Genomic DNA, 19835 nt, shown 5'->3' on the forward strand with positions numbered 1-19835 from the left:
CGGAGAGAAACTGAGACTAACGGAAGACGAGACATTGATATCGATATCGAAACCTATTTGGTTTTTCAGAAAAGATAAAACATTAAGATTTGTGGAAAGTTGAATTTAAGAACCCAAATGTAATTCGTAAACACTGTATTGTCCTTACTGTTGTTAGTATGAAGTTGCTAGTTGTGTGTATTGGTGTGTACCACTGTACAATTACTACGTGGCAGTGTAATTGTGATAATTTAACTGTATGCGGAAAGGCTCTCTAGTACAGAATTATCTCGAATAATTATGTTGAAGGTGGTGTATACGTTTGTATGTACTATTCACACTCTCCTACAGTACAGTCATACAGTCAAAGTCCGCTTGATCAGAAATCATACTTTAAATTTCTCCGCAAAATAAATTTCGGAATGTCGTCGTCAATTCCTGCTAAAGCAGTAAAGTAAGTAACCTGCAGGAATTTAAAGTAAACTGTATATATTCAGTCATATATATTTGTGAAACTAGCCGCACACGATACAGAACACGTAAAAAATGTAAACATGAGCCTCCAGCCCCAGCAAGACGACTTTCATATGTGTGTATGTGTGTGTGTGTGTGTGTGTGTGTGTGTGTGTGTGTGTGTGTGTGTGTGAATTCTTAAGGAACCAAACTGCTGAGGTCTTGTGTCCCTAGACTTATACACTACTTAAACTAACTTAGGCTAAGAACAAACAACACACAGACACACACACACACACACACACACACACACACACACACACACGAGGGAGGACTCGAACCTCCGGCGGGAGAGGCCGCGCAATCAGTGACATGGCGCCTCTAACCGCGCGGCCACTCCGCGCGGCCGACTTTCATGGTCGCAGATTGATTTTTCGAGGTGACTGTTCATCACTACCCGGGTAACCTCTCTTCCCTCCTGCAGCACAGGAGAACTGCTCAGGACGGACATTACTACTATTGGCACGAAGTACCTTCCGTCACGCAACACACAGTCGCTTGCAGAGTATGTATGCAGCTGTGACTACGGAAGACAACTCCGCAAAGAAATATTCCGTTAGAGATAGCTCGCCTACCGTGCCCTATCAGCAGCTAGAGCAGCAGCTGTGTATCAGTGCGACGTACTGAGAAGCCGCGGTGCTGACTTTCTTCTGGAGAGGGGACTGATTAATCGCCGCTGCGAACGCCCACGCCGGGCGACCCCGGCACAGGAACTTCGCGTCGTGGTGCTGTTTCAAGGCGAGCAGTCAACCGAGCGCTGCGCGACGCTGCGCAGAGCCAGGGAAGGGAGGCGTTTCTCGTCCCACGCCACAGTTGCGGCCGCTGCACCTGCGTGGGGGACAAGGAGCCGCATTCGCCTCTCGTCTTAAAGGCGTCAGACAGGGCTAATATAATCGATACAACGCATTAAAAGCCTTTTTTCCACTATACGAGGTTGCTTATGAAAACCTCGAGGTAATACAGAAAAAACTGCAGATACGCTAAATAAAAAAAGACATACCAGGAAGAAATTATCTGCCGGCCGCGGTGGTCGTGCGGTTCTAGGCGCTCCAGTCCGGAGCCGCGCTGCTGCTACGGTCGCAGGTTCGAATCCTGCCTCGGGCATGGATGTGTGTGATGTCCTTAGGTTAGTTAGGTTTAATTAGTTCTAAGTTCTAGGGGACTGATGACCACAGCAGTTGAGTCCCATAGTGCTCAGAGCCATTTGAACCATTTTTGAAGAAATTATCTGAATGGAACGGAAATCGGTAGCTGCGACGTACATGTGCAGACAAACAAATGATTATGATTTCAGAAAAATTGAGTGATTTCTTCGAGAGAAAGAGTTTACAAACTGAGCAAATCAATAACGTGTTGGTCCATCTCTGACCCTTATGCAAGCAGTTCTTCGGCTTGGTTTAGATTGACAAAGTTGTTGGATGTCCTCTGAGGGATACCGTGCTAAATGCTGTCTAACTGGCGTATTGGATCGTCAAAATCCCGAGGTGGTTGGAGAGCCCTGCCCGTAATGCTCCACACGTTCTCAATTAGGGAGAGATCCGGCGACCTTGCTGGCCAAGGAAGGGAAAGGGCTTGACAAGCACGAATATAAACGGTAGAAACTCTCACCGTGTGCGGGCGAACATTATCTTGCTGAACTGTAAGGCAGGATGGCTTGTCAGGAAATGCAACAAAACAGGACGTAAGGCTGTGCTGTGTGGGTGCTGCAGATGACAACCTAAGGGACCCTGCTATGAAACGAAATGGTACTCCTGGTTGTCGGGTGGTATGTCGGGCGACAGACAGGATTGTACCTCACCACTGTACAGGGCGTCTCCAGACACGTCTTCGGCCTGGAATCCCGTTCACTGTAGTAGAACTGTCTTCGGTGGTGAGTCCCGCTTCGAATTGAGCTCCAACGACCACAAAAGGTGCGTCTGGAGACGCCGTGAACAGTGGTGGTATACCAACCTGACCGTAGCCCTCAATACGATCCGACAACCAGTAGCGGTTACCTGGAGTGCTATTTCTTTTGGTAGTAGGGTCCCTTTGATTGCCAATCGAGCCAACCACAGAGAACAGCGGTACGTCGACGATATTGTATGCCCTGTTTTGTTGCCCTTCATGGTAAGCCATTCTGGGCTAACATTTCCGCAAGATAACGCCCGCCCGCACACGGTGAGAGATTCTACTGCTTGTCTTCGCGCTTGTCGAACGCTAGCTTAGCCAACAACGTCACCGGGTCTCTCCCCAATTGAGAACGTTTGGAGCAGTATGGCCAGAGCTCTCCAACCACCTCGGGATTTTGACCATCCAACGGGCCAATTAGACAGAATTTGGCACTATATCCCTGAGGAGGACACTCAACAACTCCTTCAATCAATGCGAAGCCAAATAGCTGCTTGCATAAGGGCCAGAGGTGACCAACCCGTTATAAACTTGCTCATTTTGTGAAGCTTTTCTCTTCAAAAACTCATCCAACTTTTGTAAAATTGTAATAATTTCTTTATCTGTACACGCACATCACGTCTACCAATTTCCGTCCCATTCGGAAAATTCCGTCGAGGTGCGCAATTTTATTTTGGCCTTAGAGTGTGTTTCATTTATCGACGTAATGCCCATGACGTTTAATGCACGCATTCCACAGTTTCGGTAGTGCATGTATACATCGTGAGAGGGACTCTTTTGGTTCTGAATGCAGCCACCAGCGCACCGCGGTTTTCACCTCTTCATGGGTTCTGAAACGCTTACCTCCCAGCGCTCTTTGAGCCGTCCAAACTTAGGAACGTTATTAGGAGTGAGTGTTCGAGACAAATGTCATATCCCGTGTTGTAGCAACAGCTGAACGGGCAGTACGGGGTACGAGCATTGTAAAGTCAGAAGTTACAGAATATGGTATACGCACTATAAACGAAAGAAATAATATTATGCTCGCTTGCCCTAACTGGTGGCGCACGGCTGATCAGGAAATTAATTATTTTGAATTTTTGCAACAAAAGATAATTTCTGAATTAACAGATAAGGCGGCATGTTCATCGTTTGCCGTATTTAAAATGATCACTGAATTCTCGCCTCATATAACGGCCGTTCCACATAAGGTCTAATACACCACACGCTATGTATCTGTAACTAGTCTGAAGTCTCGTTAAAACCGTCACTTCCAAAACTGGCATAATTTCTGAACGGCATGGAATGCCATGTGGTACATGATATAATATTTTAACACTGATTTTTTTTAATACTGCAGAGCATACAAATAGCTTTGTATTAAGATGACTGTGTTCCACCAGAAACTAAGAACGAGTGGTCTTTTAAAATGGCCGTATGTAATTTACATTGTCAGTATCTGCAAGGACTCATATTGCCCGCTAGAGATTAATCTGCGTCATTATGTAGTCTCTAGTCATAGCCAGAGGTAACGCGAATTTTCTAATATTTCATAATTCTTTTACTCCTGATTGTACGGCGAAGATGATTCCGTAGCAAATTTGAGTATCAGTTACTGGTCACCGTCACTTTCCTCTAAAATCACCCCTTTAAACATCCCAAAAGAGCGTGAGCCCAACTTTCCCTGCGGAACTCTGCGTTACGGCGCCATTCGTCAGCCGATATTCTCGTCTCAGGCTGATGACAGAGTACACAGGGTCATCTCCTGTAGCAGTTCTGTTGAGATATCCTTTATCTTCGACCTGAAAACGACGCAAGAGTTCCTTACATGCATCAGCGAGACAATCGCCCAATTCAGCAGTCAACCATGTTTCGGACACTACTGAATCGCAGCACTTCATGTACAACACTGTGTGAACCAACACTAATATTCGGAACAGTAGCTGTTTCGTCTATGCCAATACACCTGTTCTATTTCGCGAGCTCTTCAACTGCGGCCGTGTTTCCGTTCATGACTACTCCGAGTGCCTAGTCCGAGCGAGGAGAGGCTTCCACTGAAGTCAGCTTTGACCTCTTCGCTTGACGAGTTAACTGCGTAACGTATTCAAATACGTTTAGTTTCATACAAAAATTACTCGTTGTAAGTTTAGTTTTATATAGAAATTACTTGTCTCTTTGTCTTCCAACTAGCGCTGATGCATCTGCCTGTTCCATCTTCAGAAAGTTTATGTAGAAGTGGGTTCGATTTGTAGTTTAGTATCACAGTATCCTACCCCTCTCTCTCTCTCTCTCTCTCTCTCTCTCTCTCTCTCGCAACAGATCATCTGAAGATGACCTGGTAATAATCTGAAACGGTAATTTCATTATTTGCATGACCTGAGACAGAAATATATAATAAAACATTTAAGAAAGAGTAACAGTCAGTAAATAATTTTATGTTCGTGTTTTATAAGTGTCTCTGTGACGTAAAAAATACATTTATCAGTTCGGGAAACTAAAGAGACACGTTTGAAAAAAGTCGTAAATGACTATTCTCTTTCTATATTTATTCTTTTACTGTATTTTTAGCACTGAAAACTTATGTTAAAACTTGGACCAAAAATGTGTGAGTTAAGGGCAAACAACATCTGACCCAATCAAATGGTTATCAAGGCATTAGTATTAACAGATAGAATAATGAAGATTATATTTCAGGCTAATACAGACATCAAAATCAACCAACATTACTTATCATTAAATCAGTATCTTTATATTTTGTCCGAAAAATGTTTTCATACAGAAGTGTAAGGAAAACACAGATGTTGCACAACAAATTTCAAGCATAGTCTAAAAAGGGATATGCATGAAATAAAATACTCTCCTTATCAAACTCATGGTTACAATGCATAAGTGAGAGATCGCCTCTAGGTGCATGTAAGTTGGATTGGTAACTCCAGGCTGGCTAGGGCAGCCTCAGCGTCTATGACTTGAAGGGAATAAAAACAGTTGACTGGAATGGAGATGTCGAGACAGATCTTCAAAAAACTGACCTCAACCTATATGCACTCGTTTGAGACGGCGTGAGAACAGCTACTGTGACTTTTGGGAAATTCCGACATGATACACAGCCAACTCGTGAGAAATCGAAAAATGAATGCCATTCTAAACACCTCTGGAATGTTAGGACTGAAGCTACGTAGTCTCGTTCGGTTCACGAGATGAGGTCATGATTCTCAATTGGGGCACAAATTTAATTTACGTCCTGCCTTGACTATGTCTGATGTAGAAAAAGTGTACAGTACAGTAAATTGTAATTTTTGTTAGACTACGATATTGCTTAATTCATGGACGTAAAGTTCGTTTTGCAGCCGTTACTAAGTGTCTCCGGGTAAATAACACTTCTGTCTTGGCTTAATGATTACGGCATTGTTGCTGGAGAAATTTGTTGGGATGGGAAAAACAGGAAACTACTGTGCTAATTATTCTTTTCGATTATACATAGCAAAATAATCAGTGAGGTATCACGCTTTCCGTTGAAAGCAAACAATGGATACGATTTGTTCTTCAAAAAATGGTCAAATGGCTCTAAGCACTATGGGACTTAAAACATCGGAGGTCATCAGTCCCCTAGAACTTAGAACTACTTAAACCTAACTAACCTAAGGACATCACACACATCCATGCCCGAGGCAGGATTCGAACCTGCGACCGTAGCGGTCGCGTGGTTCCAGACTAAAGCGCCTAGAACCGCTCGGCCACACCGGCCGGCCACGATTTGTTCTGTATGTACTGGTTGTTACTAGTGTCCGGACTCGTCGGTTTGCAGTTAAAGGCTGCGAATCAAAATAGTACCGCTCTGAATCTAGTGCCAAGATTTTAGGTTTAAACTGCCAGTCTAGCTGAAAACTCGTCCAACGACATTTTAGTTTACTATCAACGTGAACTTGGTCTCTGGAACGTATCGGAGTCCCATTCCTTAACAACATGCTTACTGTATCGTTATGAGGAAATATTTACAGTTAAAGCATTTAGGCGCCTTGCAGTTTGACAGTCCCAATTTACGCCACTATGCTTTATTTTCGCCATTCACGTCACCGGGTTTAAGCGCAAACACGAATACTTCCCTATGTGAAATCAAAAATAATTGTGTGTTCGTGGAGCAATGGAGTGTCAACTCTTTTCATAATTAAACGGTATGGAAATTTTAATCCTTCTGGAAGGGTGTAAAATAAAATTATTTGTGTCTACATTACGCCCACTGCGTGCCATCGTAGACATGAGGGTTTTCGTGCAATTTGTTGTGATCATGTGGATTCTGAACGACGCAGTAAGAAACGTTTCACTCGGTCGTTAGGAGCAATTACTCGTCGTCTTGAGCAACTTTACTGAAAGCTGTGTTTTCGTCATTAATGACTGCTACCGGAAAAAGAGTTATTCTCTCACAGCAAATTAAACTGCATGATGTGCAATGTGACTGTCTTTGGCTCGGCTTCAAAGGAGCAAATGGATTACCAGATGCTATCTGCGTATCCGTAGGCGCTGGATGATTCACGTTTAATGTGTTAGCATCTAGGCCAGATGGAGCTAAAGAGGAAATCAGCTTCCTGGTTTAAAGTAACTAGATACTAGAGAGCCCAGAAAGGAAAAAAAACCATACTTGTTGGTGTCGTGCAAAACGATATGGAAACTTTGCGATTTCTTCCATTATTTTATCACATTCTAACACCTCACATGTAAAGATGGCGAAAAATAAATTTACGTCCGCAGACATAAATCAAGTTATTTGCCATGAACGTTTTAGTTTCGTATTTCTCTACCGAACTCAGCTTTAATTTTGTTTTTAAATATTTACAGACACAGAAATCTCGCTTTGTTCTCGAAGTGAAAAACTTTTCAAATTATTGATTTATTTTTCTGTGGGTGTTCTTTCTTCATTCCACCGAGGGTTATTTTTGTGCCAGGCATGAGCATCGCTACAATAGCCATTTCCATTCACCCAAGCATACATATTTTCAGCCATAGCGAAGTTGTCAGAAACTGAAAGGTTTGTCAGAACACCGTACTACTTCTGTAGGCAAGAAGTGGTATCCACTTATCATCCCACAATCACAGAAAAGCCACACACTGCCTGTGATTAGGGAAACCAGCACTTCCACCTGTAATCTGTACTACGGGTCAACTTATGTGTCACTTAACGTAGGAGACTACCAAAGGTATAAACAGTGTCCAGATCGTTTGTTGTTTTATCTCACTCAAACGTATTGTGAATAAACGTTGGGAATAGTATGAATCGCACGGTGTGCACTTATCTTTCTCTTATCGACCGATGGAACGTCGTATTGCATGACTGGTTTGTTTAGAATAAAAGAATGACAGAGCTTAAAACATGGTGCCAGGAGGTGCATGTTTCTGTAGAACAGCATCACGGAGGCTGCAGTGCTAAGACAACCGTCCCAGTGGTCTATCAACTGTCACATTTCTTCACTTCACAACGAGGCACAGAAGGTACCTGGGATTTACTCCACGATACTGACATAAGTCTCGTGCTCCATCATCCTCGACGGGAAGATTCTTCCACCTCCAAGATATGCTTCATTTGCGAAGATGAGTTTCGGTTTGTTATACACATTTATACTGAAAATGCCTGGAGAATTAAAACAGTGTGCTGGACCATGCCCCTAACCTGCAACATTTGCCTTTCGTGGATAAATGCTCTACCGACTGAACCACATGTACATACATTTTATAAAGCTCTCCAGACCCGACTCACGACTGGGCTTGCCAGAGTAAACAGACAAATTTACCGACCGTTGCCTGACGAAAGGATTTGCTGAGCTGAGGGTGGACACAATAAAACGCTTAGTAAACACTACAAAATTATTTATTATTGCTTGTTACAGCTTTCAACAAATTTTTCATTCCTTTAATTTTTTGGTAAAACTAATTGCATGTTGCAAACTTCAAATTACAACGAATGCGTAATTCTGCCTTTACCCTATCGACACTCAATTTGTTTCTACCATCAGACCATAAATTATTCCTGTGACTGAAGATTATTTCCACAGAGGCATTGCTTCATTGACCCACCGTAGTCCTTTTGATAATTTTGTAAATCAATAAATAATTCGTTATAAGAATGGAATTCTAAAAATGAGTGGAACTCTAAAAATACCGAACCCTTCCATAGTTCAGCACCGAACACGGGGCTGGAATACCGAACAGTTCGGCAAAAGACCGAACACCTGGCAACCCAGCTCACGACCTGCCCTCACAGCTTTACTTCCGCCACTGCCTCATCTCCTATCTGCATACGTTGCGGGACTAGCGCTCCTGGCTTATTTATGGTATTCTTTATGCCTTTTTTGCTCAGTTCCGCACCGTAAAATTCAGAAATTTTATGTAAATAGGACTTTCTCCCGTGTCAGTGTATTGTGTTTCTGAAACTGCCAAATTGTATAGCGACTCGTGTTTCACGATGCGACATATAGGTCACCCTATAACTTGTAGGCTTAGTCTGTGGTCAGGTTGGAGGAAGACAAGGACATAGTATCTTCAGCGTCACGTTGTTTAAAAAAGCATAATGGTTTTCAAATAAACCTTGTCTGTGGCCACAGATTTATATTTTTCCAATGAAGGTTTTACTAGAAAGACGAAAGCTAAACATCGCAAAGTATACAGCAAAAGATATACATATGCAGACTGAAGTGACAAACGAAAATTGGTACCAAGGATGGGATTCGAACCCGAGTCTCGGGCTCATTATCACATGCGACACCCACTACGCCACCCTGGCACAATGTCTTTGCACAACACCACGGACTACCCCAGCACGATCCCTCCTCAATGCAAATTCCCATTCACGCCTCACCCCACTTGGTATTCCCGCCACACTCTAATCTCGGCCTTGGTAAGAATTTTCATTCGCCGCTTCAGTCTGCATATATACATCATAGATGTCTGTAACTTGAAAAGGTCCCTGCAACGATAGTTTCATATGGAGCAAATAGTTTGACTTTCAGAGTTAATCTTAATTGGTGGATTTACATTCTACCATAGAGTTAAAACCGACATTCACAAATATCAGTCTCCTATGTCAATATACAGTAGTTCCCCCTCGCTTTTACCAGTCATTATACAATAATCAGTAAGTACCATTATCAAAAGTTGCGCCTCATTGTCCAGCCTTCGCAGTACAGCGCCTACGCACATGTGGCGTTTTCCGACAAATTCTCGGGACAGGTCAGCCCCCAGTATGTCCCAGATCCATTCAAGCAGCCGCAGCTGAGGGGAACAAAAGCAAATCTCCACAAAGAACGTTAGGCAGGAATGCGAGAGGGGAAGGTTGCAGCTTTCTCGGAACCGTGGCCTCCCAAGTACGTTGCTCTCTGCGGATTATCGTGTAACTCTTGACGGCAGAATAGCTCCCCAGAAAATGTCTCTGCAATCTACCTGATAAAAAGTGGGCGAGAAATCCTTAAAATTCCGTCACCCGAGTGCTGTCCCCCCATTACTTTGCGTGAATTAGCTATTATTATTTGGCAAGAAGTTATTTAGCCAGAAGTAAAAATATTTATCGAAAGGTCACTTAATAATTTTCTTATCACAGACGAAATTTCTTGCGTTCAGGTAAGATCACTGTTCTTGTGACAAACTCGCCTACAAACTTACGCTAATATCATTCCTTTATGTGATGCAAACAACTAATATTCGTCATCCAGCTGTCAAAGGACCTGAAGTGCATGCCGTAAGCCCACCTTGAATCTAGAGAGTTATTTCGTATATGTGTTCACCGTATTTTAGTATCACTTCCAAATCCGTGAAATTTTATAAGGTAATAAATTGAAGGCATTTCCTGATAATATAACACCCATTAACTGTCCTAGCGCAGTAAGCAAAGATGTGTCTTCGCCCCAGATGTGTGTCAGTGACTGTCAGCTATAACGCAAATAGTAAGCACAGCGCTGATTTTATAGTCCTCCCACATCCAGCAAGGCAAACTGAAATTCACATTGCTCTGTTTGCTGCACATCAACATCTGGGCAGCCTATGATATTTATTACTCACGAGCTTAAATACCTTACCATATAATTATATTTGACTAGATTGTTTTGTTCATACGGAAGACACATCTAGGAGTTATCCATTTGCAAGTTTCTTGTTTAGAACCTGAAGATGGGAACATGTTTAAACTTGGCAAAAAAATTCTTCTGGGCCGTTGACCGCATTGTCAATATATAATATTGTCCGACATTTCGGCCACTTGCAACAGTGGGCGAAACGTCGGACAATTTTCTATATTGACAATGCGGTCAACGGCCCAGAAGAATTTTATTGACAGTGACAACGGCCGCAGAAGCCTACACTTACATGTTTATACTTACAATTTGTAGCAAACAATCAAACGAACTGTCTAAATCGTAATCCTTTCACCATCTGTCATATTTTATGTTCTTGTGGATACACTACTGCAGTTTCCGATTTGTAGCCATTGTCACGTGATTAATCGTTGTCTTTTCGAAATTAGTTACACTGCATGTCATAGGAAATGTCAAAAACATCATATTCCTTATTTGACATTATACGGACACTCACCTCAATGCGGCAAATTTGGTACATTAGAGTACCAAGTGAAAGTATCATGTACATTGTCAACTGTTTGTCACCAGACCCAAAAACTGTTGCAACCCAAATAGTACATTCGTTTCGTATTCTAGTATACCATAAAAGTGACACTAACTTGACTAGGTGTCCTTGTATGGTTAAATAAGTAATAGGATGTTCGTGACAATGCAACCAATTTTGAAAGGACAATAATGAATCAACTGACAAAGGCTATAAAGCCGAAACTGCAATAGTGTATCCAGAAGGAAATAAAATAACATTCAAACGGCGAAAGCGAAGTTGCGTGACTGACTCCTAATAATAAGAAAATCAGTCAACTAAAATAAGATTAATAACTCCGTAATCGCTGAGTTTGGCTAGAAAGGTCTTTGATCTTTGTGTCATGTTTCCACTATCGAACCGATAAGAAACAAAAGTAAGAGCGGAGTAAGTACAAGGGTTGGAACTTTAATAGTGGCAACTATTTATTTACAGCTCGTACAAAATAGATACGTGTTACTGACCTTCAAAGTAGTCACCAGAATTGTGTATGCCCCGTTGCCAGCGATGTGGTAGTCGTAGGATACTCTTAGCAATGCCATTTGTGTTGACAGTTCGAGCAGCGCGGTCTATTGCCCGACGAATTTGTAGCAGTTCTGAAGCGAATGCCGTGAAGTGTTTCCTTCAGTTTAGAAATCGTGTTGAACTTATGAGGGCGTAAGTCAGCGAAGTGCAGTAGGTGGTATAGCACTTAGCAGCCCCATCAGTCAAACAAATCTGTAACAGCTTGCACTGTCCGTGCTTGAGTATTGTCCTGCAAAATGATGGTCAGGTCCTGCAGAAAGTGTCATCACTTCTGACTCTAAGCTGGTCCCAAAAATGAACGGCACAGAGAGAGAAATGATGACACTTTCTGCAGGACCTGACCATCATTTTGCAGCACAATGCTCAAGCACGGACAGTGCAAGCTGTTACTGATTTGCTGGACTGATGGGGCTGCTAAGTGCTATACCACCGACTGCACTCCCCTGACTTAAGCCCTCGTGAGTTCACCTCGGTTTCTAAACTGAAGGAAACACTTCACGACATTCGCTTCAGAACTGCTACAAATTCGTCGGGCAATAGACCGCGCCACTCGAACTGTCAACACAACTGGCACTGCTAAGAGTATCCTACGATTTCCACATCGCTGGCAACGGGTTATAAACAATGCTGGTGACTACTCTGAAGGTCAGTAAAACTTTGAAACATGTATCTATTTTGTACGAGTAGTAAATAAATAGTTGCCACTATTAAAATTCCAACTCTCGTATTAGATACATTTGATTAAAGTTAACGGATCAAGTACTAAAGTGATCAAAAGTAGTTGAAACGTGGACAGTGACATGCTAAATCCTGCGTAAATTCTTCTGAGAGCTCGATGATGGAACGCACACCGGGAAAATGTACGGGATACTTTTATAAAAGATCCACTTGGCTGTGGTGATTCGAAAGGAAAGTGTCCGAATATGTAAAGTTTATTGAAAGCATGCTCAATTAACTTGACAAAATCTACGGTTTCGGGGGTAGTATACAGTAGCCAGTGAGGATCGCTGAATCAAATGATTTCTTTTGGCGGAAGATGCGAATTGATTACATTTGTTTTCGTTTTGGAGAGCTCCTGAATAACTTTTGCTCATCTGGTTATTGTGATTTTTGAGGCTGGTTACTGCTTTTCGTGTTTCCTTATTGTCTGAAAAAAGAACTTCTACATGTACTGACAGACTGACCTGTTGCGAATCCTGAGGGCTAGATCAGGTCGCAACAATCTGATTGTGAGTTGGCGTAGCCAATGGTTCTCGACACGAAAATACGATTGCCATTATACACTGATGTTTAGCGTAGCTAGAGATATACATTTATCAGTGCAATAACCTTCTTGTATGCCTTATTTCCGAGTTTGCCGAAAATTGTGGTTACAGTTAACAGAATAAAATGACAGCTAAGTTTCTTTACGCACCATAGGATATTATGAGCAAGCGTTCTGACTGGCTATCGATAGCTGACTCATGATTCGTCGTATTCCGTTCCCATCGTTCAACAAGCTAATCGTTACAAACATCGGCACACGACGCAGGCTGCGGTCACTTTAAGGGGATACGGAATCGGATTTTGGGTTAAAAAATCGAATTTTTTTTATTGGCGTATTATATTCTGCCATGTTTCCTCTTTAAAATGACGTATCATACATAGCTCTACTACAATTATAACTATTTTATTTTTATATATTTGTGAGATCGGGTATTGCGCTTTAGTTATACACGTCTCTCGTGGCTGACCATGAACTTTTTGGCAGTACCTTTAAAGTGACATGAATTCAAATATCCCGGTTTCCAGCGACTATTTATACACTAGTTGCCCGAAAATGTTTCTCTCTGGTTTCCTCAAGTTACTCTTTGACTTTGTGGCGGGACTGTTTTGTAAACAGTGTGATATAAGAAAGTAGTTGTTGTTGAGTTATTTCGTATTTAGTGCTTCATTTTTCGCAGTGAAAATGCCTAGAGCTAAAGCAAAAGTATTTAAAAAGCGTGTGAACTGGCAAAAGAAAAGAAATAATGATTCATTAGCAAAGCAAAGCAGTTCATCATCATCACTGTTGGAAAATGTGAATCCACTTATTACTGATTTGCCGAACGAACTTACATCAAATGAAAACAGTGCTTCTCATAAAAAACTAAGAGATTTGGAAGAGAAATATAATTTACTTGATAGAGGGAATGAAGTTTTTGAACTCATTGATACGAATATATTGTGTGAAGCTCTTGAAAACAGTTTGTGCTGCAAAAAATGTCATGGAAACGTTTCTCTGAAAGTAGAATCCCATGTTGGCCTGGCTGCCCAGTTTAATTTAATATGCAGTGTTTGTAAATACAGCTGTAAGTTTCCAAGTTCGGTTTCAGTAACTGTAAATAATGGATACAAGAAAACTGAACTTTATAGTGTAAATATTAGGTTAGTTTATGGATCGCGAGCAATTGGTAAGGGCAAAGCAGCTGGTGATATGCTATGTGGTGTTCTAAATCTTCCAAGTGCACCTTCAAAGTTTGAAGCTTACAATTATGTACTAGGATCTGCAGTTGAAGATGTAGCACAGAAGTCAATGCAGGTTGCTGTGGAAGAAGCAGTGGAAGAAAATGACGGCAGTCGTGACCTCACAGTGGCGTTTGATGGCACGTGGCAGAAAAGGGGCCACACCTCCAACAATGGTGTTGTAACAGCAACTAGTGTTGATACTGGCAAGGTTATTGATGTTGCAATAATGTCTAAATACTGTAGGTGCACAGGCAGGCTGAAAAATGAACACAGTGATGACTGTATTGCTAATTATTATGGTAGTAGTGGTGGCATGGAGGTTGCTGGGGTGAAGAAAATTTTTCATCGCTCTTCACAGTGGTATAATGTTCGCTATGTCAAATATCTGGGAGATGGTGACTCTAAAGCATTCAAAGAAGTTTTGGAAAGCAAACCATATGGGAACAGTGTAAATATAAGCAAACTTGAATGTATAGGACATGTGCAGAAGAGAATGGGTGCCAGGCTGAGAAGGTTAAAATCAGTTATGAAAGGGAAAAAACTAGATGATGGGAAAACCTTGGATGGCAGAGGAAGATTGACTGATTCCATAATAGACCACATTCAGAACTGCTATGGCCTTGCAATCAGGCAAAATACAGGCAATCTTGAAGAAATGAGGAGAGCTATATGGGCTTTATATTTCCACACCGCATCCACGGATGAGCATCCCCAACATGGTTTGTGCCCCAAAGGTGAAAACAGCTGGTGTAAATACAATAGGGGACTAACAACAGGAGAGAAATACATTCACCACCACAGTCTACCATCAGCCATCATGGCAGAAATAAAGCCCATTTTCAGAGATCTGGCTGACAGAAGTCTTCTGATGAAATGTCTTCACGGAAAAACGCAGAACCCCAACGAGTGCTTGAATAGTGTGATATGGCATCGTCTCCCAAAAACAGTGTTTGTCGGAATTAATACACTACATTTTGGTGTGTATGATGCTGTGGCAACCTTCAATCTTGGAAATATAACTAAATGCCAGGTCCTTCAAAAGTTGGGTATGTGTGTTGGTTCCCGTACGGTACGTCCTATGTTCTTTTTAGATCAGCACAGACTAAGGCATGCTGATAATATAATCAAGACATTAGTGAAAAAAGCAAGACAGGTGCAGAGGGGTGCCAAAAGAAGACTTGAAGATGATTATGAAGACTGTGAAGGGGGTATTAGCTACGGATCAGGAATGTTTTAATCTTCTTTCTCCGTTTCCCGTAAGTTTACTTTTTACTTCATCTAGGAACATTATCTCAGGTACTGGTCAACCTAGAAGTCTGAAATTTTTATGACGTAGTGACATAGGTCCCTATTACATACTGAAACAACGATTTTTTAATTACTTGATTTACAAAAGACTTAGGGGTGATAGTCTAGTAAAAAGCGATGGAAAAAATTTACTTAAAAATAAATGTACAATATCTCTGTAAGAAAACACTTTGACAATAAACTGTTGTTTCAGTATTGTTGTAACATATGAATGCACATAAAGTAAAATTTTTACCTCTCTGTCTCCAGTAGTTTGTGAGAAAATGTTCCCTATAGTAGGCATATATTAACATTGCGGGGATAGGTGATTCCGTATCCCCTTAAGCGCACTGTTAGCAAATTTACAAGTAGACAACCAGCCGGCAATGAGCCTTGTTGCCTAGTTGATACTTTCTTAACAATAACTGCCCGACTCTGTTAGGCATGGAAGTATTTTGTTTCATGATTGATGTAATACTTACTGTATCTTATAAAGGTGAACAAATTCGATAGTCTTCAGCACCGTTCGTTGGTAAGACAGCATTTTACTGAATACCTGGCTCGACACTGATTCGATTATTTTCAGTGTACTTGTGCCCACAACCCTTTGCAGCACTGTGTACGTAAGTGAACAGAAAATAAGAGTATTATTTATCCCCCACTGGGCACCGTAAGGTGGCTGGCGGGGGACAGATATAGATACAGAACAAGAGCAGCATGCGCCTAACGGTAGCGGCTTCACTGCACCTGTTTCTCGGGGAAATTTGGGGAAAGGGTGGAAGGAAACAGGCAGAGTTATTTTGTGCTCAGGCAAAGTTAATACTATGAAAATAAGCATATTTCGTAGACTGAACTATTGCTTCTGTAGAAATAACGGAAGAGTAAAGAGTAAACACGGCCTGGACATATTACGCCCCAGATCATTCCAGAATGTCGTTATCCTTAAGGTTCACACTCTATCCCCACACGTCAAGAACGTCAGCTCTCTGAACTCAGTTGTTCTTTAATCATACTCCCAACTGGTTCACTTTAGCACATGCGGGCACGAGTACTGTTTTGTTTCGTACGTGCGCCCCCTATGGAACGTATTGTGTCCTGTATCACTGATGAGACGATTGTTTACATATTACGTAATAAGAACTACAGAACCGAGTACACAAAGCTGAATGAAAGACAGGCCACATCATTCAGGCCCTGATTATTTGTTTACTCGCCATTTAAAACACAGCTATCATGACTGAGCCATATGGGAAATGTAGTCGGCTGTGGTATAATCTACTTCCGCCCCCCCTCCTCCCAACTTTAAGAGGAGATGATCTTTCAGCCCGAAGCGGAAGAAGCAATAGCGATTGTAAATACCATAGCGGCCAGTTGTGTATTTTGCGTTGTCATATTTGCTTCGTTTCATCTGGATCACGCTTCTCATGGCAGATGTTTAATCATCATCACTACAGTGTCGATAAAAACCGAAATGAAAATAATGTTTATATGGAGAAGACTGATACCTTTCTAGACACACATAACACCGACCAGTTGGCTCAAACTGCGTATGGAAACAACTTCAGTTGAGAAGTAAACTACTGCAGAATGAAGTTAGGCAGACAGTGTTGATGAAATACAATTCATGTGTAGTAACACAAAACATTCAGCTTTTAGAGCAATGGAAGTGGGTTCACACTAAATATCAGATAAAATGTGTATCCACTACTGTAATATACCTGCTTCTGTCCTATTTGAGGATGCTTCGTACTATTCTCAACAGTATTTAGGGGGTTACATCCTCATTTGGTTTTGAAGGACTTTTAGTAGCCATGTTTGCAGTCAGAACTGTTGGATTTCAGGTCTGTCTGATATGGGCTTATATGAACAAGAAGTTGGTTGTATATAAAACCCGACTTTGCATGTGGGTGGTTTGCAAAACAGGTGGATCTGAAATCCAATGAAGTTTAATTCCTGTAGCCTTCATTCAGGAGAATTGATGTTATGACTACAACAAAATAGAAAGGAAACGACAGTGACCCACTCGTTGCGAAAGTCACCGTCTCCTCAATTCCAGAGACCCTACACCGTCTACGCTTAGTCATGCAGAACTTTGAGGTAATGTTGTATCCCATACTAGCGTACCTGCTATCCCTTGGAACTGTGTCAGGGCGAAAATTTTGCCTCCTCATTACGACTTCCATGGAAAAGACTCCTTTATTTTCGTTTTTGGGTTTCATTGTTTCAGTTTTTTAAAAGATTTTGTACGCAATTATGAAACTTGATAATATACATTTTTCGTTTTTGCATACTGTGGTAAGAGTATAAACTGCTTTTTCGAACTACGAGTTCGTGATATAAGGCCAACATACAGCTGATTAATCGTAAATAAATTACAACGTACGTGAATGAGTAGCTCTGATTCGCTTAAAATGAATGGGTATTTCGGTGGGGTTCCTTGCTATAATGGATATGAGCGAGACCCGTCCAGCTGCCGAACATGTGAGAATAGTAGCTTCTACAACATTATTTCGCTTAGTCTTAATGTGCTTGGTATCCGGACGATTCGTATCATAAATACGACTTTCCTAATATACAGGATTGCTATTAAACGCGACTGCGAGGAAGAAAGCATAACAGCACATTGTTGTGTATCCAATATTTGTTTATATTTATGTATACGGAGATACAATATATACATGGGGAAAAGAATTTGTCTCATGCTTTAAATGCTCTTCTATCGAGTTAAAACTGTCAGAAACTGCAATCGCACATTTTCACAGCACACTACAACTTTTTCTATTTCGCTGTCGGTTTTAACAGAAACCTGTACACTGCTGTTTACAAAAGTATATAGCTTATGTCCGTCCAGATGTTTATGAGTATAGTGTAAGAATTTGATGTAAATCGGTCGAGTACTTCTCGAGATATTTGCTAACAACGCTTCCCCCCTACATATTAGTAGAGGGTTAGATGGTATTTACTGTGTAAACACACACACACACACACACACACACACACACACACACACACACACACATACATATATATACAGGCGCGCTAACGCACGCAAGAGATGTGCACGCACACGCACGCGCACACATACACACACACACATACACACTTCACACACACACACACACACACACACACAGACACACACACGAAAAACAACGCATACGGAACGCCCTCAGCTACAGACATATGGAACACCCCCGGGCTACACATGTATATTGCAAAGCCGCTCAGCTGACGCGAGCCGCTGGGACAACCTTGAGCGGAAGGCGGTAGGCCTACTCACCTCGGCGACGGACTTCTTACAGAACTCGTTGAGCGAGTGGATCCAGACGTTGAGGATTTCGTTGACGATGACGAGGTCGGTGTAGAGCCAGTAGAAGATGTCGTTCACCCACTGCACACACTCACTGTCGGGCCCGGTGGCGATGGGCGGCGGGGCGACGGAGGGCCGCAGCGGGCCGGCGGACGCGGCTCCAGAGCCCTTCTTGGTGGACAGCCTCTTGCGGACGGGCGGCGTGGGCGGGACGGCGGCGGCGCGCGGCGGCACCACCACCGGCTTGGGGTGCGCTTCCTTGGCTTCGTCGCTCGCGGCGACGGCGGAAGCTGCGGCGGAGACGGCGGCCGCCGGCTTATCGGCCGCGGCGCCGGCCGGCGCGCTCAGGAAGCGGCCGTACACGTACCTGCCGATGGCCAGCACGCACAGGCCGAAGATCATCCAGCCGAACATGAGCATCGCCACCGTATCCATGGTCGTATCGCCGCCGCCTTCGAAGCTACAGATCAGGTCGTCGATTCTGTCCGCGAGGTCGGCCATACTGCCCCATAGCTGCGACAGCCAGTTCCAAATTGGCTCGAGAATGAGATCAGCCATGTCTATTAATAGGCGAGCGGGGCGCGCGGTGAAAATAGACGCCTCCCGGGGCGGCGGGGCGAGATCGAGTTTCGGCAGCGGTGGCGGCGGCGGGCGGGCTGGCGGCCGTGTGCCAAGCCGCGCCGAGGCGCGCGCCGCCGAGCCGCGCCGCGCCGCGCCACCGCAGCGCCGCCCGCGGCCGACGGGCCAACTCGCTGCCGGCTGACAGTTGGCGCACACGTGCTCGCGTTCCTGACGCTGTCACTTCCGCGAGCGTCTCGACCGTGTCACCGACAAAATGAAGCGCTGTTCGTGCTCTCCTCAATACATTCTACTACAACAAAATCCCACGGCAAATTAATGTAAAGGGTGGCGCATTTAACAGTAACCCGCTTCCCCTTTGAATGCGAATGCGATATATCAACTTCTGAAATAAACAGCTACAACAATGGACCGTTGTATGCAGTAATCGATACTTATCATTCTTCTGCAAGCATTTCAGTTTATTTCATTGGTGTAATTAGACGTTCGTCTTTGCAGTCTGCAAAATGACTTTCTACACTACTGGCCATTAAAATTGCTACACCACGAAGATCACGTGCTACAGACGCGAAATTTAACCGACAGGAAGAAGATGATCTGATACGAGAATGATTAGCTTTTCAGAGCATTCACAGAAGCTTGGCGCACG

The 19835-nt window shown here is 42.9% G+C and overlaps 1 protein-coding gene across 4 annotated transcripts in view; it reads right to left on the reverse strand.

The window, feature by feature from the left end:
- LOC126162853 (phospholipid transfer protein C2CD2L) overlaps positions 1–19262 on the reverse strand; it is a 585870-nt gene extending 566608 nt beyond the window's left edge. For all 4 annotated transcript variants that reach the window (XM_049919629.1, XM_049919628.1, XM_049919627.1 and 1 more), the window contains exon 1: positions 18578–19262. In XM_049919629.1, the coding sequence (XP_049775586.1) occupies positions 18578–19165 (588 nt within the window). In that variant the 5' untranslated portion in view covers positions 19166–19262. The remainder of the gene's footprint in view (positions 1–18577) is intronic.
- Between the last annotated feature and the right edge of the window lie 573 nt (positions 19263–19835).

Source organism: Schistocerca cancellata, chromosome 2 (assembly GCF_023864275.1).
Source record: "Schistocerca cancellata isolate TAMUIC-IGC-003103 chromosome 2, iqSchCanc2.1, whole genome shotgun sequence".
NCBI lineage: Eukaryota > Metazoa > Arthropoda > Insecta > Orthoptera > Acrididae > Schistocerca > Schistocerca cancellata.